At 38.8% G+C, this 24177-nt stretch overlaps 1 protein-coding gene across 1 annotated transcript in view; it reads left to right on the top strand.

The window, feature by feature from the left end:
• PLCL2 (phospholipase C like 2) overlaps window positions 1-11844 on the top strand; it is a 99305-nt gene extending 87461 nt beyond the window's left edge. The window contains exons 6-7 of the mRNA XM_005518933.3: window positions 1606-1715; window positions 10361-11844. Of these exons, the coding sequence (XP_005518990.2) occupies window positions 1606-1715; window positions 10361-10540 (290 nt within the window). The 3' untranslated portion in view covers window positions 10541-11844. The remainder of the gene's footprint in view (window positions 1-1605; window positions 1716-10360) is intronic.
• Window positions 11845-24177: the final 12333 nt, after the last annotated feature.

The following is a 24177-nucleotide window of genomic DNA, read 5'->3' as shown; positions in this document are numbered from 1 at the left end:
TCAGCAAATCCTTACTGTCGTGATGGCTCTAGAAGTGTAGTATTGTAAATATGGATCTGTGTATAATCTTTCCGTAATCATATTGGGAGTTTATTATTTTGGTTGATATGAACGGGAAATGATGGGTTACAGCATTGTTACAACAATGATGGGTTAATGAACTTTAATTTCTCTCCTGTTTAGAAATCTGTTTTGGGGAAACATAACATGAACATTATATTAGAGACTGCAGAGGCAGAGCTATAGAGAAGTGATTGAAATAAAAATGATACAGTATGTTAATTCAGGGAAAATATTTGCCATTTATTTTTCTTGTAGCAAAATTTAAAATAGTAAGAAAAGGTAGAAAGAACAATTTTGCCTTTCAGATGAATCTATGAATACTTTTTGAAATGTGTGTGTGTATATGTGGGAGTAAGGTAAGGGAGTGTACAGTGAAAACATTCAGTCATCTCTCTCTTTTAATGAGACATGAGTGTGGGATAGAGAGATTATGAAGAAGAGATAATGTCCTTAAAAGTCAGTCTTCTCTCAGATTGACAGCCAACCCAAGTTTATATGCTTATTCATGGTAATTAAGTACATGTAAATTTTGAAGTACATACACTCACTGGGCAAATAAAAGATTGCAACCAACATATTTAAAATTATAATTTGTGCTTTAACTATTACATTCATAGGTGTATGTCCCAACCACTTGCCAGTGTTTAACCTCAAAATACCCCATATGTTGTTAGAGATGGAGGTCCTGAGAGCACAGCTGAACTATGACTTTCATAGCAGAGTAACTGTAGTCCATGTTGGGTTGCTCTGTGTACCCATGGAAGGACATTTGACTTCTCCTGTGTGAAAGAAAACTTTAAAGCTTATTTGTATATGGCTTGTAACAGCAGCATGGAAAGCAAATGGTGTTTCTACTATCTGTGCAGCATAAAAACAAACTTTTGTTACCCGCTCAGTGTTAGTCCGCACAGTGCTTAGATCAAGCTAATCTGAATTTTACAAAAAATTTTTTATTTAGAATTTGTCAGATACAGGTTTTGTGGACACAGTAGTTTACATGGTGTGGTAGAATGTTCTTGGCATTCCTTGGCAAGTTCATTTGGTATTCCTCCTTCAGTTACTCCTTTATTCTCGGGGATAAGGTAAAGTGTTTGTTTTCTGGGTAGACTCAACCATATGAGCTTTAAGCTAGACAACTGTGATGTAAATCCATAGAAGAGCAAGGCACAAAATAAATTTATTGGGCTAGAGTAGTTAATGAAATTACTCTTTCCATCCTATAGCAACTACAAAAAGTTTTTTACATTCGATTCAGTTGTGCTTAAAGATTGTATTTCTATATGAAATAGTTGCTGGGCTCCATCTTTGTATAGCAATGACCTAACAGGTGCTTCAGTGCATTTTGGCTTAGAGAGATTTGTATATGTTGGCATGTTGTATAACATTGCATCTTACCACATCAGATAGATTTGTGCTCGAAGAATAAAATTTCTGAAGCTTTTTCACTGTCTTTTTGCAGTATTAGTTTCAAGTTGCTGTCTCTATGATCACAAAAACTCACCAAAATAGATATTATATTCGTCCCTCTTTTATTCTCCACAGCAATGGAGTTCCATGAAAACCTGCACAATATAGGAGCAAGAGAAGGCCTGAAAGAAAGAAAACTGCAAAAATCAGTAGAAAGTTTTACGTGGAACATTACAATTTTAAAGGTAATATGTCTTCCTTTGGTTAGTTGCTGTATTTTTCTGTTCAAAACTGTAATTCTAATATTGTTACTGATCATTACTCTGTGTCACAGTTCAACTGGTTTTATTAACTTCTCTAATCATAGTCAGTTTGGCTTATATAACCTGAAATACAGCAGAGTCTTAATGTGACATGTTATTCTCATGTAGTGTTATGGAAGCTTATTTCATTTAGTTTGTCTGACATTTTCTTCTTGCAATCTTTTAACATTGGCAGAATCCTTGGTAATCTTTAATACCTGGCTGAAACAATGAGTCTTGACTTCTGCAAAGTGGCTCAGGCTGGAAGGAAACTATGCCATTGTTTAAACCCTGTTTTGTGATTTGAAAGGGAATAAGTTTTAAGGTTAATGCAGTTACTGAAAAACAAAAGGAAAGCTGTTACTACTGCAGTCAGTGATGAATGGTGATTAATGGTAGAAGCAAATTATATTCATAATCCAGGCTGGAATAAATTGAATATATGAGTTGGAGACTCTCTTTTCTTTTTGTCAAGCACATTTGCTTACATTTTGATGAAAGAGTAAATGGTGATGTATAAGAAAAGCTTTCAGCCAGGGACTCCTAGGAAACTAGAATGTGGAACAGTTCAGGTTTCCTTTCGGTGGTCTTTCATCTCAGCAGAGTATATCAAAATTTGTAGAGATAGCAAAACTGCCTCCCTTAATTTATTCCCTTGACACTATTCTTCTAGCTCAAATTATTCAAGTTTTGTGTTTACATCCTCTAATGAGTTCTTCTCTCCCACTCAATCAAATACTTTTTCACTACATTAAACTATAAAGTCTGTTTTAATTATAAAGAAAATTATTTTCACCCACCTAGTTTTTATTTTTAGTTCTTCTTGAAAATACTGTTCCATACCGCCTCTTCTTACAGTGAACTATGACAGAAGAGCAGTAATGCTGTGTTTCTCCAGCTTTCCATGTTGGTTTGAACTGCTAAGCTTTTCATTATGTTGGATGGTGCTCCAATCCCTCTTGTGTTATACTGCACAAATCCAATACCAAGGAGAATCAAAAAGTAGTGAAATTTGCTGCAGCATGTACAGTTAATACATTCTAAAAATATGCATGCAGGTTCTGCTTATAGGTAAAGGACCAGAATACCACATTTCCTCTATCAGAACAGAGTTTTCTGAAGACACTATATGGGATATGTCATGTATCAGTCCTGTGCTTCCAAGGGGATAGAAGAGTCAGTTCAGTGGCTTTGGGTAAATGTCAAAGAAATAAATTCTTATCCCTTCTTTTCTGTCAAAGGTGTCAGATACCAGCTTGGATAGGCAAATCTATTTTAATGCTTCCTGAAACAGCAGTACCTTTGCTTCATCTCTGCTTTACATTCTGAACATAAGGGTTGGTGGGGGGGAGGTTTGCAGTTGGTGAGTGACTGAAATATGAAGTCGTGATTTCTGCGTTAGCCAGGAGTTGGAGAAGCCACATGAGGCTCTCTGAGGAGCACTGAAGGGCTCCTGTACATGTCCTTAGGATTATGGTAATTATGAAGATAGAAGGCCTTCCTTTTGTAGAGATTATTGACAAAATCTCTTCAACATTGACTTGATGGTATTTTTCTACTCAGAGATTAAGATCCTTTCTTTAGGGAGGTACAATTTGTCCCATAATTAATACTTTAGTTAAAAAAAAATTGTTGAGATTTTAATTAGCATGTTGTAGAAACTTTAACAGGAGGCACTACAGAAAGTTCTGGTATGTTGTTACATCTTTAAAGTTATTTACAGGTACTACAGTTCAGATAGGCATCGGCTAAGTGCTGTTGCTCATGTTTAGATTTACAGAAATTTAAAGGCTGAGATTTGTTTGAAGTGACACACTGAGGTTTTTCACTCCAAACTCTTTAACTATGGGCTGTAACCATACTCTTGTGTCATATAATTAAGCAGAAGTTTAGCAGTTTCTAAGACACTACTCTTACTGTCTGGAGAAGGAGATCTGCAACCATGATTTTGATCTAACTGTCTTTCCCTTGCCATGTTCCCAATTCTCAAAAAACTATGGGAGAACAGGGATGAAAAGTGAACGTCCACATATTTTGAGCAGAAATTGAGCAGAAGAGCAACAGTCAGAACCACTTGAAAATTTTATGTTGAATTCCCTGCCTTCTTCAAAATGACTTCCTTCTCAAGTAGTACAAAAACCCACATGAAAATACACAATAAATACGTGGACTCTTGGCTATGACATAGAAATTATTGTGTGGCTCTGAACAGCCTTAATAAATAATCCTGCATGAGTGCCATCCTCAGCTCCTGAGTAGAGGACTCACGGAATGCTCACATGGTGTGACTAATGTATTTTCCAAACTGATCAAGCTGCATTTTACCCTCAAGATACATATTGATCATTCTGTTTCAATTGGGACATTTTGACTGCAGTTGATGCAATGGAAAGTTTGATAAAATAACAAAATTGACAGCTTAATTGTAGGGAAACTTTGTTTTTAACATCTGATGCAGTTATTAAGTTTCTCTATGTGTTTTGCATGTACGTGCATTACAGTTACTGTTTTAAAGGATTTAATTTTTCTTAATTTGAAGCCATGTGGCCAAATTTATTATTAGTATAGTATGTTTGAATTCAGCTGAAGTACTTCCATCCAATCTGTGTATGTGTATATGCACACATGCCCATTTTTATTCACCCCATATATGTACACAGAGCTATTTAACTTCACAACATCACTTAAGAGTAAATTTGGTCTGTTGCCTGATTTAGAGATTGTAAACTGCTTCATCTCTTTCAAATAGACAGTTATTTGCTAGTAATTTATTTTTTGTTACCACTCAGGCTGATAGAATTCATATTTTCTAAGCATAGGTAATCACAATTTTTTCCAGAAGTACATAGTTGAAGAAGGAAAATCACTCTAAAGTGCTGTTGCAGCAGACTCCTACAACCTATTGTAAAAATTTATGGACTTGTCTGGCATAGGAAAACTTTGAGAAAAACCCTCTATAAGGCTCAGAATTTGAGATGCCCTTAGGAAGAACAGAACAGCATCTGTAAATTAGTCTTGGCAATGAAGAGCTTTTCTAAACACAAGGGGAGAGGTCAATGGAAGTATTTGGAATGAAGGTGGGACTCCTAACTTCAGCATTTGCTAGGTGTTTCTTGTTGGCTATGAGCTTTTAGACATGTCACATTACATGATGTGAATTACTTTCTCTTGCAAGGCATGCAGTCCATGGCATCTGCTATCTCTGTAATAGCATTGGTTCTGCACCTACAGTATTTTTAAAAATGTATTTATAAATGGAACATTTAAGGCGCTTACAGGACATCAGCTTCTTACTTTTTTAAAAATAATTGGAACTTTTTCCACCGAATCTCCAAGTGAATTCCAGCAGCCATGGAGCATTCATAAATCCTCTGATAGTTACTGCCTGGTCCTGTAGGTCCTCAGAAGGCATCCCAGTTAAATTTAAATATCTGAAGCTACTAGTCTCTTGATGTTGCTGGACTGATGGGATTTTGGCTCCTAATTAATCCCTTAATTAGAAGTTAAGGCATTTATGTCCTGATACCAAAACTGTACTCAGAGCACATCAGCTGGGCTTGGAACATTGTAGTGTGTCACAGAATAATAAAATGGCTGGGGTTGGAAAGAGCCTTAAAGATCATCAGTTTCAACCCCTCTGCCATTGGCAGGGACACCTCCACTCGACCAGGCTGCTCAAAGCAATGTTCCATTGTACCCTGAGGAGCTCTCTGAGAAAGGGATAGTGGCTTCTTACATTTCCTAATAGGAGCTTTGGGTTCCAGATCCTGAGTTAAAGACCAATCATTAATGATAGAGTTTCTTGGGATATTTTGGGGAAAGGGTGCTCATGCAGTTACTTCAAATGTCATCTGTGCAATTCTACTTTCAGGTTCACACACCTAGTGAAGAACCAGTTAATCAAAAATCATGAGTGAATATATAGCAGCTTATGAAGGTAGCTGTCCTGAGACATTCTAGTGGATTCTATATCCAGCTGACTCTGAAATGGTACCTCATTTTGGATGTACAAGGATTGATAGGAACCATTTTGGGTTTGTTTTCAGTTACTTTTAAGGAGCTACGATATAAAAATGCTGCCTCTTAGCCAAAAGTTCCAAAACAAACAGAATGTTTTTAACAATGATTTTAAGAAAAACCAGACTAGATGACATGGGCAATTTGGGCTAGAGAGGTTTAAAGAGTACTGAATTTGGCTTCCAAATTAATCCATATTCTTTATTGCTGCTGTTTACTGAAAGCTTTTGAATGAATATCATTTTGTTCTTGATCTTCTTTAAGGTCTTTTTTAACGTCTGCCTAGAAAACAACTTTTTCTGCAGCTTGTAAACATGAAATATTCAAGTTACATAGTGCTCAGTTCTGAAAGTGAATTTTAGCCATGGTGATAGAAAGGGAGCAGTGGTTGCCGTGTGCTGCTGTGAGGAGAGCACTCTCCCAGTGCTCTGCAAGGCCTAGATCCATTCTGCTCCCAGCTGGGAATTACCACAAGCTGCCTGTTAACCACAGTGCTGGAAGTAAATTCAAGTTTTTTTGGTTTGCTTGCCAGGCAATACTAAGGACTAAATTAATTTACATTTTGACTTAGTCTGAGATGAAATCCTGGTGAAGACAGCCCTTCCACATGGCAAGAAACACACTGGTTTGCTTCTGCAACTGCTTCAGATCCCAGCATCGAGTTCTCTGGGTGAACCAGCTTTGTTTCTTGGAATGTAGGTTTTTCAGTACTCCCTTAAGATTAATCTGTTTGCCTAAAGTTTGAGCTCTTCGTAAGTCTCTTGTACTGACTTTACAATATGCATGTTATCAGAGGAAGTTGCTACAGTCATTTGGGTCTGCTAAGAAGGTGAAGGACCCCTGAGTAGTCCACAGACCCCATGTAGTAGTCACAGAGAGATTCCCATGTTCCGGCTTGCAGTCAACTGACTTTGTTATTAAGGCAACAGCACCTACGGTGAAAATACGGATGTATAAAATATAAAGAATTGAAACTGAATCTTGAGAGCCCTAGGAGAAGAGACATTTGATACCTAACTAGAAGGAAAGTCATTGAGATTGTTTAATTGAGTGTGTGATGGCTGCTTTTTTCCAGATCTGGATGACTTCAAAATTTCTGCCTTTCCAATGCATTGTATTACTTTTCCTTGGTGTTCACTGTGATTACAGGTTGAATTTTCGAGGTGAATGCTCTTGCATTTCCCCAGCATGTCTCTTCATGATAGTATATCAACAGAACTAGGCACTTCACACGAATTGTGCAGAGCTCTCTCACTTGAGCTCATGGCATTTTTGGTAGTGGTGGTTGTCTCATTTTATCTCAAGGTCAAGGCATACCAGCAGATAATGGCAATGCAGCTGGTTTCATAAACATTTTTCTGAGTTCAATGGCATTCAGAAATAAATTCTGAGCATTGAAGAGAGTAATGAGCCCTGATACATTTTTCTACTTCACCCTGGTCTGAACATACTTGGTCAACTGTGTTTAGCCTGAACACCTTGTGTACAATAATCCCTTATCCTAGATCCTCTTTTGTCTTCAAAGTTAATCTTCCCTGATTGGAATAGTCCACACACTCACAGATCACTGCTGAAAACCAGCCATTCCTGCTAACCCCTGATTCCTTCTTCCCTACTTCCCTACATTCACTATTCTGTTCCCACTTGGTGCCTAATTTCTTCTTCCTTCTTGCCGCCTCTAGAGATCCTTCTCAATGATTGTTAATTTTCATTTTCTTATCACCTTACCCAATTTAATGTGTCCAGCAGCCTTCTCCCTGCTCAGTGTTTTTGTTTTTCTTTCTCACCAGCTTTTATTCTCATTACCAATCTCTCACTCTTTTTGAGTTGTTAGTCCTTCTCCTTGTATATAATTTTCAGGCTACTTTCAATGTGGTGAATTTTGTCGATCCGTTTTCTTTCTGTATTCCAATCCCAAATGTTGCCTCAGTCTTTCCCTTTCTCTGCTCACCTGTCAGATCCAAATTGAGCGTTGTCTCACTGTGTTTGTGTTTCACAAGCTCCTCTTGCAGTAAGATCTAGCATCTGCCCTGTAAAATGCAGTCCGTCTTCCCTTTCTGCAGCCCTAGGCTTCTTGCCAGGTCAGTCCCAGAGATCGCTCTTGCACCCTCCTTTTCCCCATCCATCTCTTCTCCAGAGTCTGTCTCAGGCTCTTCCTCCCTCCTCACCAGTCTGGCTTTTGGACTGCCTGCACTGGCAACCCAGTGTTGGTGGCTTGGAGAAGCTGTCCAGGAAAAAAACCCAACTTTTTTCCTAATGCACATTCATTATTGTGCGGCAATGAAATACACATTGTCTTGCCACATTGCTGGAGCTGTCAAGAGATGAAGGATGATCAAGAGTGGAATCCTGAATGATTGTACTAACCACATTCAAAATCTGATTTTTGTTTATTAAAAGCTCATAACTTGGATCTACTGCTCTGTAGTCATTTGAATTACAAGTCCCTACCCCAAGTGAAAGTAGGGAAGGAAGTATAGAAGATTGTTAACGAACTTCTGGATGGCATTTCCCCAATTTTATTCTCAGAACTGAATGAACCATACGGATGAAGTTAAAGAATAATATTAAACAGAAATAATAATCAAATCTGCCAATGGCAAGAATCCTGCATAGAAAGTATCAGCTTAAGTAGTTAAAGTTTGGCAAGCATATAAGTAACTGAAAGCAGCGGTGTTTTTTTAACTGAGAAGTTTTGGACAACCTTATTAATAGACTGTTTGCTAGCAGCTCTGCCTATAATAAACAACTTGATTAAAATTCCAGAACTATATTCTACTAATCCATGTAAATCAGAATTTGGGCTAGAAACAGATGCACTCCAGATATGACTCATTTAATGTGCTGGAGTGTTTTAAATTAGCTTTTAGTTGTTTGTTAGTTTGGAAAAAAGTATGTGATTTTTAAAAAAAGTAGCCCTGGTTTTCTTTAGAAGAAAATATTGCTGGAGCTTGTGCTGTGATTGATGACATTCTAGATTTTTTCCTCTCTGGTGATCAGGAAAAAAAGACTTTGTCTATTATGGTCTTGGGTAAGGGGAGGGGGGGACCTTACTTCTTTGAAGAAAGTAATACTTGTTTTCAATTTATATGTCTCAAATACATAAGTGTGCTCACTTCATTGGGATAGTATTTATATTTTGAGTTGCTAAAGAAGCATCAGAAGTATCACACCATGAGTGCACACATGTTTTTGTCTGACTCCTGACTGGTATTCTATCTCTACTATATTTTTAAAATCAAGAGGTAAAGATGCATTTCAACCTTATTTGGCAGAGGAGAGGCAAAATATTATATTTGGAAGAGATACTAGCATGTCTTCAAGAGAAGTGTCAGGAGGCAGAATTTACCCAGGATGGATAGACATGACAGGAGAAGGTGCAGTCAGTGTTTATACCGTCTTGGACACTGGTACTGACAGTCTCAAGGAACTACAGTAGCTGGACTTTTTGTGTGTGTGTGTATTTGTCCCCTTCAGGTATGAATTTCTCTCCTTCAGGTGTTCTCCTGTGAGCTGTGTAGCAGTCCTCCCTCAGGAGCGCGGGCACAGCACAATCGCTTTGGCCGCTGCAGACTTGCTGCTCTTGTTTTTGAGCTTTTCTGTGCCCACCAGTAAGACAGACATGCTCAGCCTGTGCCACAGCCTCACTCATTCGCTGCAAGTGGGCAGGGTAGGCAGGTACCAGCTGCAGGGAAGGCTGTCCACAGTCTGCCAGTGAGAGCTGTTGCTGTTAGAGGGCCTTAATCAGTATGAAGAGATGGATGACTGTAGAACAAGAGCCAAATCACCTAAGCCTGGCACAACTTCTTACAGCTTTGCTTAAAACTTAATTGCTATGAGGAGGAAGAGTGATTTGTCCCTTAAAGACGTGGTTCAGTGGTGGGCTTGGCAGTGTTAGGTTAATGGTTGGACTTGGTGGTCTTAGAGGGCTTTTTCAACTTAAACGATTCTGTAATTCTGAAGAGGGATAGTGACAGTGCTGAACTGCAGACAGCCCTGTGAAGTCTTTGTCATCACTGTCCTTTTTATGTGTTGCTCGTCAGTCTGTGTTTTCATATTTCATGCATTGATAAGCATTGGTCCTTTACCATCCTACTACTGTGTGAATCACATTGCTAAGGAAAAAAAATAAATCCCTAGGAACCAAAAAAACCAGGAAAGCTTTAAATGGCTCCCTGAGGTATTAAAATCAATCGTCACAATTTTCGTTATGCAGAAACTTTTATAGTCCCCATGGATTAAAAATACAGCACGGATTACTTTCTTGAAAACTCTTAGGCAAAAATTACTCATACCCCATTGCAGATGCCACCAATCAGCTTCAGAGTAGGCACAGAGCTTGATTCTTTCTAAAAGCAAATAATCTATATTTGAGTTTTGTTTTGGTTTTTGAGGAGTTTTTTGTTTGTTTCATTGGTTTTGGTTTTGGGTTTTGGTCTTTCTTTTGGTTTTTTTAGATTTTTTTTTTTTTTTGTAGCAGGATAACTGTACTTTTAATCCGAAACAAGCAGAAGGGTAAAAGAGAATGTTGTTATCAGATGCATAGTCTAACTGCATTTTTTTCCTTACAGGGACAAGCTGATCTTCTCAAATATGCTAAAAATGAAGCACTGGAGAATCTGAAGCAAATCCATTATGCCACTCTTTCATGTGGACTTAATAAGCCAGGCACTGAAAATGCAGAAATCTCAAAGCCTCGTCGAAGTCTGGAGGTCATACCTGAAAAAGCAGGTGATGAAAACGGAGAATGAGAGAAGTTTCTCCTCGTAATTTTGGAGTTTATAACTCTGTGACAAATTGTAGCTGCATAGGACATTTGCTTTGCACTTACTGTTGGAAAATATTCGGAATTTTTAAAGCACAACTGGAGAAGCTAATTACAATCTATTGAAACTGTGAATGTATGTAGCAACTCTGCTTGTGAAGGCAATGATTTTGTGTAACATGGAAATTACATTATTGGCCTAAATATAGCATATATATGTAAAAGATACTGTAATTCAGTAATCGCGTGCTGAAAAGTTCATTGTAGTGCCATGAGGAAACGAATATTTTTAAATGAGATGTAAGTAGCAGGAAATCAGTTGACAGAATTTGGCAAGATGCCTTGATTTTCAAACCAATTTGATGCAAAGGTTGTTTCTTTCTTTGCACAGTTTGTTAATTGTGCTAGTGAGATATATTATTCTTTTGAAAATCAGGTCTAAAAAAGTGGAATCCACATGTTTCACACTATATGTAATTCAGCCGCTTGGATATTTGGGTTTGAAGTGGTATTGATTTTATTGTTGAGCCATAAATTAAAATGAGAATGTAATTAGACAGTGATCACTGACTTCAGTGCACTATAGGAGAGCCATTACGTAAAAGGAAAATGTGCAATGAATCTGATAGCCTATGTCAGAAGAAGATACATACCTATTTTGCCTAAGATCTTCTGCAAATGTGTGTAGATAATGTGACCAAACCGCAAGCAAAATGATGTAAATAGTTTTTCATTTTGTGAAGTGAAGTGCTCATATTAAAAAGAGTTTTATGAGATTGCTCCCAAACAAGTAAAGCTTTTAACTAAATTTTAACTTTTTTATTTTTTGAGTATTTTCTTCCTTACTGAATAGGTGATATCTCAATAAGCAGGTTTGTCAAAAAATAAATCAATTGCTGTTCTGATTCTGTTTTGGTTTTCTGACAACATTAGGTAAAGGTATTGTAGCTGATATGCTCATTGTAAAATGACTATACCAACCTAGAGTGTTCTCTTACTGTTTCTGATTTAACAATAAAATGGACTATATAATTACAGAAGCTAATAAATTTGAAGAAAAACAAGTGAAATCCTACAAAGATCAAAATGCACTTTTTATTCAGTTGTGGGGGAAAAGGGAATGTGGTGATGGTTGTTGAAAAGCATTTTTTTAAGTTTTAAGACATGCATTCTGCCTGAATTTTTGTTTAAACCAGTTCAAGATGCTCTTTCTGCACTGTGAGTGTAATGAAATCTACGTATGTGTAACATCCAGTAAAAGTCAACAGAGCTGTGAACAAGAACATTGTTACACTTGCTCTTCATTGGATTATTAGGGACTTAATTTATTTTCTAGTCATTATAAAATTAAAGTGGTGATGGTGGGGGGGGATGAAAACAGTTTGCATAGTAAATGTCACATCTTGAGCCTGCACTTTTAAATGCCAAACTATATGGGTTAGGAGCACTTTTAGAAGGTGCTAAGCTCCTTCAGTGTCTAGTTACAGACTGTGTGCCTTAATGTTAGGATCGGGCCAGGAGTGAGTTCTATTCTGTGTACTACAAAATTAAGCATTTAACCTGTGGTAAACACCTGCTAGTGTTGCTTTTTAGGCAGTCCTTTTCTGTGTTGGCAGCTGAAAGTCTTCTGATGGAACCTGAAGTTGATGGGAAGCAACTTGAAATTCACGTTGTTAACTGTATTCTGAGCCACTGTGAAATTAGTCTTCCAAGGCCAAATCTATCACATCTAAATCTGATTTAGATTTAAATTTATCTACAGCAAAACAACTATGTTAGATCAAGATCCATCTGCACCATACATATGCAGGGTCAGTTTCACTTTATCAGAAATCCCAAACCCTAGTCTGTTGGAATTTTATTTCTGACTTTTAGTCCTAATTGAAAGATGTAGGCTGTGGGAAAATGTCATTGCTGTTTGCATTATGCCTCAGAGAGACCTAAAAACCAATAAGGTTCCTTTTGCAGTCCTGCCCCAGCACTGTTTTCATGGCATTTACAGAACCACATAATTTATATCACAAATGAAGTGTTTCTGTAGTCTCTTCCTCCAACCAGGTTATCAGAACTGATGTTTTCGGCATTCTTGGCATTTATGTATTTCTGCTGAGCACATTACAACCTGAACAGAGGTGAGGGAACACTGAAAGGGTTCGACACAGTTTGATGGTTTTTCCTGTGTTTTAAGGCAAAAAATAGTAAGTGAAAAATTATTATTACATAGACAAGGGCTGAGAGATTTTGCATGTTTAACTCTTACAATGTTTGTAATTGGTGATTACAGAACTGATCCTGTTCTACCTTGTTAAAAAGGAAGATAATATTTTTTCGGTAATATAGACACCGAACACATCTTTTAAAAAAATTAAAGTACATACATTTAGCTAACTGACTCTTTGAATATGTTAGGTTCCTATTTTAGTGCTGATTCCTTAAAATGGAGGTCACTTTGGTGCATTATTCATGCTTGGTCCAAATCTGTATGTACCATAAAGTCTTAAAATGAGCTGAGTCAAGTAGATACTCTGAAAGATGATGTGTAGCTAGAAGTGCTTCAGGGAATTTACATGTTGCATGTTTAAAGAGTTCAGGATAAACACTTGCAGCAAAGTATCTGGCTCTATTTTTAGCCCAGTGATGATGACTTCAACACCAAACGTATTAGTATATTTTTTTTTTAGTTGTATTTTCTTAAGGCATTATTTGCTTCCTTATTATTAGCCCATTTTTTTTTACATTGTTTATTTTAGATTCTATAGAATGATGCAAGCAAGACCCAGTGAAATATTCTAAATAAAATTAACCACAGGTTGACTTTGCACTTTTCTGGGGCCTTTATTTTCTTAAATGTGCTGTAATGCAGTTGAACTGTTTGCATAGTTTTTAACTGTGGAAGATGGACCCAAAAAATGAGTGATTTTCTGCCTTTTTAGCTTTTTTTTTGGCTCCAATAATCATTGAATGAGTACAGGTATATGTCAGTATATTGCTCAATTTAAAATTAAAGGGTAATTGGGAAAGGAAAAGTTCACATACAGATTAACCATATAGACACTATATATATATAAATGTAAGTATATATATAGTGTCCTGTGCATGGCGTAATAATCTTTGAATAAGCTTTAGCCTACCTAGGTTTGTATTTGTGTTAATTGAAGGTTAAAAATTAATACAAAGTGTGATATTTGCAAGAAGGGTAATCATACAGCCTTAATCATGGCACAGTGTGCCCTTGCAAAGGCATGTTCTTCACTGTGAAATCATTTTATGCTTATATAGCTAAGAGTTGGAATGCTGCTGCTGAAGGATGATGAGCCCATGGGGTTTTGATACCATGAGCAGAATTCTGAAACTGGTGGTGTCCCCAGATAGCTTCTTTTGACTGTAGTGGGTGTAGGACTTTACCACGTTTTTTGTTTGTTTTTTTTTTCTCTATTCACACCCACTCAATCTGACCAATTAGACCTTCTAAATGGAGTATTTAACAACTTGGTTTAAAGATTAATAGATCTACATGTATCCTATAAGGACCTTCAGTCTTTTGATCCCCTGTAAACACTTCAATCAAACCCTCCACCATTCTCAACACGCCCTGATTCCTGTTGCTCTCAGTATTATGAAAGCAGCAGTGTGACAGATCAGACTGATAATTTTCAAAACTAACCTGTGTTATGTCATTTAGTCATTACAACTTGTTTGTTCTCAATAAGAAAAAGGCAGTAAACTGCCTAAGTAAAACTCCTGAGGTTTTCTAGTTGCTTCTGTTTTAGGACCCTATTAAACTTCCCCTTTCTGACTCATCACCTCTGTTCTGTGGGTGGCTCTGGAAACACAGGGTAGAAAAAAGGAGCACAGCAGAAAGGTTAGAAATAGGACTTTGTATACAATAGAACAACAAGTCCTCACAGGCTTGGGGGAGCATGCTGAAAAGCACTTAAGGACTAAAAGGCAGCATTGAGGAAAAGAAAGACAAGCAGAATTGGATGTTAAAAAAAAAACACATTAGCTCAGAAGTGTGGGTAACCAGAGGATGGCATGGTCCCAGTGCCATCCTGGTGGATCCTTAATGCTTCCCAGTGGTTACTGGTACTTTGAGACAGAAGATAGTGTTTCTTCCCTTTGCAATACAATCTGGTGTGGTAAGGAGAGCAGTGATGCTGGGACAGTGGTCAGGTACAAACACCAAACTGTTAATTTCTCTTTTTGGGCCTAGACACATGCAGGGCTTTGAGGTTCATACTTTTTCCACTTGAGCTTATAGGACTTCCCACTGAGTGCAACTTTGGCACAGCAGAGTTGAGAGGAAGGAGGGGGTGTGTGTGTCTGTGATCAGGAGGAGAATGTTCAAGAGGCGGCGTGGGAGGGTGGTATGAAAGGAGGCAGCTTGAGCTGTAGTGGGAGTAGCACAACCAAATAGTGATTCAGCTGACATGAACCTCTCCTGTTTGTCAAGAGCAATCCAGCCTCGTTAAGCTATCTGCAGTCTGTAGAAGAGCTTTCTGAATAAGCTTGGGTGTTTAATTAGTTACCTCTTTTCCATGGAGATAAATGTGGGGGAGCAGAGGCTCTTCTTGGCTGGCTGCGGCGTTGGGGACTGTGGGAGAGGGAAGCAGCACGGCCAGGAAACAGTGCAGGAACTCAAAGACCTGCACTTTGTTCTCTGGCCCTCTGCTTCCTCCATCAATAAATTGGAGGAAATGACATTACCACTTTTTAAAGTAGCAGGAGGAACATACTGTGTAATGGCAGAAAAAAAATAACGCCCTCAGAAGGTGGTTAGGAGCGAAATGAACTGACATATAAATAAGTGCTTTGTGAGAAGGCAGCACTCTGCGTTTGAATGCCGTGTACATTAGGTTTCACTAGACACTGGTTTACAGAGTGCACTAATGCCTACATAGCTGTTCCCTGGCAGGTACTTAGCAGGCATTCTTAAACGTGCTACTGATTGGTGAAGAGGGTTTTTAAATACAAATCCTATCAGTTGATTACAAACTAAGCGTGTCTGTGTGGGGTCCCAGGTCCTGGAGAGTTTCAGTATATTTCCTGTCTAGTAAGAGAGTGAAGAAGAATTTGTTACGCTCTTACAATACAGACTTTCTGCTGTGGCTCACGGCATGAGCACTTCTTTTATTCTCAGATGTGTTGTTCTCTGGACAAAAAAACCAAAACCTCACAAAAATCTTAGAAAAAGCCTTAGGATTCAGCTGTCTCTGTTCTGAATTCCAGAACTGATGATAACTGCTGTGATTTGGGTATGTCCTTAGCCAAATAATGATAAAATTTTTCAACCATTAATATTAAACAAAATCTTCAAATTTTCTTTTTATATAATGTACCAATGCTGCCACTTGTGCCAGGATTACTGAAAAAAAGCAATTTTGTTGGATGGAGAAATAAAGATCTCATCTTAGACCAGGAGTCTGTAATTGTGGAGGTGAGTAGTGAATTTCCCAGGAGAGTGATGGCTGCTGCTGCATTTCAGAGCCCCATGCCTCTGGCAGGGAGCAGTCAGCAAGCAGGACTGGAAACAGCATTTCAGGAACATCATTCTTTAGAGTACAATATTTTGTGCTTACATTTATTGGCACACAGTTGTACAGAAGCATACACGTCACTTTTTTTTTATTTTATTTCTTTTTTAATTTTTTTTGGCCTTGATTTGTAACCAGTAGTCAAAAGTTTATTTGCTTGGAGAATGTTTGATTGATTTGCTAACTGGGTATTTTTACACCACTATTTCCATGATGCTTGTAACAGCTAATAGCTGACAAATAGTAAGAGCCAGAGTGCATGAAGAGCACTGGTGATGTCAACACTGTGACAACACATAGTTCTAGACTGAAAATCTGGTCACTATAATGTGATCACAGCCTAATTCTCAGGGAGGCTGCGCTGGAGATAGTATTAACTGAGGAGACCTGTTGGCCCATGAAGGGGAGGTGGCAGCTTTTGGGAGATTAAGGACAGAACTGGGTATGAGAGATAGGATATGTTCAGTCCTGGAAGAGGAATCAGCTACTAAATTCAGCTCCTTCCACTACCCCGTGTCACAGCCAGGACTTCTCAGACACGACAGTTCAAGATAAAAACTCAATTTTGTATTGGAGATAATTCTTTGTAAGTGATGATCTGTCACATGTGATGGAGCACTCTGACAGCATTTCCCCAGAAGAATTCTAGCAAAAGAAAAATGGCATTTCTACCTACATAAAATATCTGCCATAGCTCAAAGCCCTGAGATAGTTACAAGGACAATGATTAAATATGAACAGAGTGCTTCAAGCTAATCAGTGATGTACTTTGCCTACCATAGCTACATTACCAAAAGTAGAATGACCCAAGAGTAGGACCCTGAAAAGACAACTTGCACCTATAATGGTGGAGATGCACATGAGAGGTGGGAGCACTATATGCTCTAAAATCAATCACCTCCACAGTTTTCATAATCCACACAGAAAAAGCCAACTTCAACCCAGTTTCCAGCTATATTTGCCATATACTTACTTCCTTGTACAGACACAAGCTAGAAAACAGTTAATAAATAACACTGTAATAAGAAAGCTGGAATTGCAGCTTTTGTAAATTGCCTAAGTATATAACATGCAAATGACGTTGATGCAATTCCCCCAAGTGCTGAATCTCTGAAAATTGGACCCTCACATTTAAGATTCTATTCACAGACTATTCATTAGGGGAGCCAGGTTAAAATCATCTTATGATCTGAGCTGCAAGTAATAGTATCTATAACGCTGTAAGAATTGCTGTATTTGATATTCAGTATTGCTGCTTCATAGGTTCTACTGAGTTGTTTCAGATACAGATAAAGTAAGTAAATGGTGAAACATATTAATGAAATAAAAGGCTGCAAAACACTGAAATCCATAAAGGATTTCTCTGTAGTAGCTAGTAGTCACAAGCCACAGGATTTCATTGAAGCGTAGCAAGCTCAACAAGGATAGTACGTAATTTATACAGAGTAACAGTTAGAGTGTTGCACTAAATAAAGAATGATTAGATGTCATGCACCAGGGCCTTAAATAATCTCTATTTCATCATATTTGAGAGAACTTTAGGCTATCTACTGGAACAACTGGTACAAGTCAATGGCCAATGCCAGACAGATCTCCTGCTGCAGGAGATCTGTTTTCTGTCGATATTGCTGTGTTACATTTAGTGCACATAACTTGCAGTTAGTGTTATTGTACCATAAACATGTTGAAAACAAGCCTCCCTCCTCCAGCATTAGTGGCAGTAGGCGGGACTTCCACAGATTTCAGGTTTTTTCAGAGGCACATGATGGCACTTAGTCCCACGAGCCCCGCCTGTACACTGGAATTTGGAGACCAGGTTGCGAATCTAAATGAGTTTCCCAGTGATGTAGCAAAGTATTCATGAAACAAATGACATAAAGAGATGTCTTTAGCAGGGCTGCTGATGGCTGCTGTGTGCTTTACAGACTCTTCTCAGAGAGCTCAGAAACACGATTTGGTCACATTCTTTTTTTTCCCAATGCCAACAGCTTCCAAACGTGCTGTTTACACTGTGGTTACCATTCTTTTCTCCAACAACTACCACTGACCTGGTGTGGGCTGCAGCAGGGTTCAAAACACACTGCAGGACAGTTCTGAGGCAGGGTAGAGCAGTTTTGGACTTGCAGAGATGAACTACAGTTTTCATGAGCTGCTGCTGAACTGCAGGGTCCAGCAACTACAGCTTTATCCCAAGGTCCTGGAGGCAAGAGAGAGTCTGGAGAAAGGGAGACTTTTCCTTGGCTGAGGAGGATTGGGTTAGAGATCATTTAGGCAACCTTGATCCCACAAATCCACGGGGCCCTGATGGGATGCACACATGAGTGCTGAGGAAGCTAGATGTTATTGTTGAACCACTGTCCGTCACCTTTGAGGAGTCATGGAGAACTGGAGAAATGCCTAGGGCTGGAGGAAAAGCAGTGTCAGCCCAGTCTTCAAGAAGGGTAAGAAGAAACTACAGGAAACTACAGGCCAGCTGCCTCACTTCAATCACTGGAAAGGTGATGGAACCACTCATCCTGAATGTCATGTCTTTTCAGTGGTTCCTCTGATGGGATAAGGTGGTGGACACAAACAGCAGCACAGGGAGCTCTACTTGAACATAAGGAAGAATTTCTTTCCTGTGAAGGTGACAGTGCAGTGGGACAGATTGCCAGTAGAGGCTGTGGAATGTCCTTCTCTGGAGATATTCAAAAGCCATCTCAACATGATCCTGTCCAAGGTGCTCTAGGAGAACCTGCTTAAGCAGGGGTGTTGGACTAGATGACTTCCAGAGGTTCCATTCAGCCCCAACCATTCTGTGATTCTGTGATCAGCTGCTGGATGAACTGTTCCACAAGACCTGTGACAGAAAGGGGCTGGGGTCTAACAGTGAATGCACTTCTGAAACAGGAGAGAGGGAACCCCTCAGTTTTAGGGAGCAGAGGATCACAGAGAGAGGCATGTGAAATCTAGTGCTCTTCAGATGCTCTTCTGAACCTTTCTTTTCAGTGTCAGTCAGTATGTATCAAATAGCTTGTAATATCTTTGATTAATCTGGAGGGAAGAGTAATAATTTATGACTAATCAGTCCAGAAGAAAAACTAGTGACGTTTGGTAATCAAAAAACAAGATAAAAATACTTTTATATATAGTAATATTTATATTTATGATGCTTCTATAAGGATATAATTTAAAAAACAGAAGGGGATGAGAGCGATCCTGATCATACATTTGCAGTATGATGTGGCACATTCATAGCTTGCGCTTAACTATGGTTTAGGGAGAGACAGACCCTACACAGGACTTTATCACATTTTGTCTTCCCAGGCAAAATCAACAGCTAGAAACAGATAAGTGTATTTTGTCGAAATCAGGCAACAACTTTGGCCTGGGTCATTTCTAGCTGTTTTAGATTGAGCATGGAGAAAAAAACTAATCTTTTTGCAGTAATTGGTTCTGCTACTGTACTTATCCCCAATTTTCTGAACTGTCAAGCCTCATTTCTTCTATTATGTAGATTGACAGTCCTCTCCATAGTAATTCTCATTATGGTTTGAAGGACACCGTGGCCTACTTTTCTGGGATAAGCACTGACCAAGGGAAATGTAGCCTGCCATTACATTGTCCATGGTGTTCTGTAGTGCTAGTAGTGATATTTGGTTCCTTCTCATAAGCTGGCAGTTTGCTAGACGGGACGATTCACAGAGCTGTAATTCATCAGCCACAGGCTTGGGTGTAATAGACTATGACAAGGTGACAAGTGTCCCAGTGCAGATGATTTGAGCTGAAAAAACCAGTGGGATTTCAAAGGTGCAGCTGCTGTTCTCATGTATTTTGATGCAGCCACTGTGAATAATAATTCACTCAGGATTACAAAGGGAGAGGATGGGCTGCTGAAGAGAGAGGAGGAGTTTCCACTAAACCATGTGGTGGGAGGCAGGGTTTTCTCTGTGCTTGTCAGTCCTCCTCTGAAATAATATCCTTCATAGGGTTCTGTGAATTTACTGCCAATTCAATATGAAAAAGGTTATGTTTCCAGCAAGCCTTTTATTCTTTAATTAGATTTTTCTTATTGATGCTTTCATAATAAAGGTTATATTTGAATGGAATTTATACACTTACATGACATTTAAAACTGCATAGAAACAGCGTGTGAAGTCATTTCATGCAAAAGTACTATTAACTGCGTGTCAGCATCCAATACATTCTCTGCACCTTTAATCCTTTTTTAAGATCTTGAAGTTTATCTGATGTAGTGACATTTTATGGCATTTAAATGTCTCATCAGTAGGACTTTGTTCTTCTCCTCATGCACACAGCTCTTCTAGGACTGAAAGAGCTCTAACATTGCAGACGAAGCAGGCAAGATGACAAAATAGGATGGATTGCCAACTGTTTCTCAAGTAAATTGTTGTAGTCAGCTGAACTGCAAACATAAGCTGAAAGCTCAGGCTTCTCTAGGGGTTTGAAGCATGCTGAGGTGTTCTGGAGTTGGAAGGATGCTTACGCTGAAAACAAAGTTAAATTTACATTCAGCTGGAAGGCCTAAAGAGCAGAAATACAAAACACTAGACTTGGTACCATAAAACCATATTACCACATACTGCATGATCCATTGTGAAACTGTTCTCAAAAGCTTCAAACTGCCAACTGGTTTCAGACACAACATGAATGGTTTGTGAAATGAAACCTGCCACATGTGAAAAGAGTTTAAATGACTGAAAAACGGAGTGAACTTATTTTATTATCTGTTTTCCCTGAACTGTTTCAAACTCTAATGTCACAGCAGTGGGCAGGTGAGCAAAGAGTCCAAACCCCAGCACAGCAGCAGCCTCTGCATCCAGCACACTCACGAAGCAAGTGCAAGACTCTCAAGCAAGGCAGGAGAGTGGTCTTGTCTTCCCCCTTTGGTAACACAGGGAATGGGATTGGGCACTTTGCAAGTCACTGTTCTCTCACTGGCTCCACACATGTGGTGTGAGCACACCCCACCAACAGCACAGATTTTGGCTTAGTGTTGTCAGCAGCTCACACATGGGTGGCCTGACTTCCACCAGGCCTCCTACGCTCTTGGGTAGGAGGGCCCACCCCCTCCATCCTGTGCTGCACCTCGACCTTGCAGCCATACAGAGAGGACTCAGTAAAGGAGGAGATGTTAATAGAAGGTGCAATGAATTCAAAAGATTCACAGGACTGGTTATCTTTTTTCTTGGGTGCTTTCCTTGGGTTTGCTTTACCGAGCTGGATGCTGGCACGCAGCACTGATGAAGGATGGATGTTGAGACTTGCTGGAGCATCAGAGAGGCCTGCCCCTAATTAAAGGAGCTTCTAATATATAAATCTCTGCAAATACATAAGAACATGAGATGGGTATGAGCAGACCTTGTGCATGGGTCTTGCACATATCATGTGCATCAGAGATATTTTGAGATGAAACCCACTATGGACTCTTCCCAGTTTCTGTGCCTGTCAGCTCATTGCAGAGCTGTCTGTCTCCAGAGACCTTCAAATGCTTGCACTGGTTTACTGCTTGTCCTGCTACTGAGCCAGGAAAACTCTGAAATCAAATGGCTTTGTCTCACAAAGAGTGGCCAACACCCTTCTAAGAAACAGAATTTCATCTTTTTCCGAGTAGCATAAATTTTGTGCTTGCCGAACTCAGCCTCCAAATTGCTTCCCTGAGGAAGCCGATTGCGCGTAGAGAAAGAGTTGTTTAGTGCCTGTAATTGAGAGGAGAAATGAGATCTCAGGGGTGATTGGAGACTGAGCTGAGACTGGTCTGGACTGGAGTATTTTGAAAAATAAATATGTTTTTGCAGACCTCAAACCATACTGTGTTGTTGAGCCCAGCTGAACGCATGACTGAGTGTCTGTGGGACTGAATATAGGTGTCCTGGGACATGCTGGCATCCTGGGATGTGGCAGGAAGGCTCTGTATGGTTTATGTGTAACATGTTACTTGGGGTACACCACAATCTATTTATGGCTACCCTGTGGCAGAGCTGTGGATTTTTTCCCTGAGAATATTTAACAAAACTAAATGGCTTCCACACTCACTGAGAGATCTCATGTGCTATTTAGAAGGAACTCAGCTCTAGGTGAGCAAAAGCTGGGCCAGATGGATGTCATCACTGCTGCTGGCAATGACTATACATAGACCAAAATTCTCAAAATGGAAAATCAGAGTTTGTGGAGCTACACTTCTGGGACCCCATCTTTGAAATTGTCAAGTTGTGATGCAAATTGCCATCAGATGTCTTCCCTGGGGTGCTTTACTCATGTAAAACATCCTGACTTTAGCCACTGACAGCTATCTATATTCCAATTTTGCCACACATTTTGTGTAAATATTAGTCTGTGGTCCAGGCTGAGGTTGTTTCTAACTTTATCTCAGTTGGTTTGCCTGCCCCTATTTATAACACTTTTGCCTCCTTTCCTGAAAGTTGCCACACAGCTAAATTTATGATCTGACCAGACACTGTTTACTCTGCACCTCTACAGAAAAAGAAAGAAAACATCACAGCTTCATCTCCTCAGCATGAGGGATGCCACTGTGCAGGCTTAAGTTTGGCTCAGACACACTTTACTGAAAATTTCTGGCAAATATCCTTTCAATACATGACAAAAAGAGGTATTCAGAAATTTAGGTTGAAACACGTCTGGTAATTAGTCTGCCTAACACCCCATATAAACAATTCACCTAGTTCTCCTATCTAGATTCTTCACCTGCAGCAGTTTTTAAAATCTACATCCCTTCCTTCCTTAGAGATCAGAAATGATGAAAATTAAAAATGAAACAATTTTTGTCATTTCAAAGGCTAGTTTTTCTCATGGTTAAACTTGCACTTTGAGTCTGAGTTTGTCTGCCTTGAGCTTTCACTCATCCACCAAGATCACAGTTCCCTCTATAATCCAAAATCTTTCCTGTACATATATTTTGTATCAGATTGAAGTATCTCACTGAAATGCATTGTCAATGCCTCAAGTCATTCTTTTGCTTTCATTATTAATCCTTTTTGATCTCTCAGCATAAATTTTGGTGTTGATACCATGAAAATGTTTTCAGGAATGACAGAGACATGATCCCTGCTAGTGATGTATCACGCAAGCTTCCATAGTCATAACATTTTTTCTTTCCTAAATGTATTTAATGATGTCATGTAGTCAAGTGATGCAAATCCACCTGTACAAATGATTTCACCTCACTTTCATTTACACTTATTTACACAGTTATATGTGTTCTCTTTAAATTGGATATTTAATTGTATTGTTTTTCAGATCAGTATAAAGAAACTGAAGGCAACCATCAGGCGCTACATGGCACTCATCCAGAAACACTCCTGGGTGGTGTCTACCTATTTGAAGTTAATTACATATTAGTATCATTAAACAAATTTCAGATAGTTTGAATTATTTTAAAATTGAAGATATCAGGGATGGCATGGAGCATAGTATGAAATTACCAAGTTATAATCATATCAAAGAAGAAGGTAAGCTTACTTGACATTTTTCTTGGTAAAATAATGGTAATTGAAATTTATTAAATCACTCTTTGATTGCTCCTCTCTCCCCTTACCTAGCTGCCAAACATAAATAACACATTATATTTTTTTCCATGGTGGCTTATAATGATAATGAAAAATTTCTATATTTACTTTTTTTTTTTTTTCTATATTTACTTCTTTGGGGTACTACAGGTCTCCTGGCTTTTCTGTCCTGGAAACTTTCTCATCTTACCACACTTAGTCAGAAGCAAAGTCAAATGTTCAGAAAGTTTCTGAACAATTCCTTTAATATTTTCTGTATGAAAAAAGGATCCAAATCCATCCTTCTTACTTAAAGGTTACTCCTTTAGTGATAAATCCTTGGTTAAAGTAATGTTGTACGACTCTGAAACATCGATTGGCACATTAAGAGCAGATGGCATCTTCAGTGTGAGACAGGAGTTTATGCTCAGTAAACAAAGCACAGACCAGGGCTTGGGTTTTGCTGCTGAACATCATGTGAGTGTTGATGCTCCCCAGCAGGAAATAGGAAACATAACATTGACTCACTTCGGTGTGTACTGCAAACCCACAAAACATTGTTCTTTGAGCCTTACACATCTCAG

This window comes from Pseudopodoces humilis, chromosome 1 (genome assembly GCF_049639895.1).
Source record: "Pseudopodoces humilis isolate 2021_Gansu_Grassland_sample_001 chromosome 1, ASM4963989v1, whole genome shotgun sequence".
Taxonomy (NCBI): Eukaryota; Metazoa; Chordata; class Aves; order Passeriformes; family Paridae; genus Pseudopodoces; species Pseudopodoces humilis.
The sequence above is the reverse complement of the archived record's forward strand: the minus strand, read 5'-3'. Positions and strand labels throughout refer to the sequence as shown.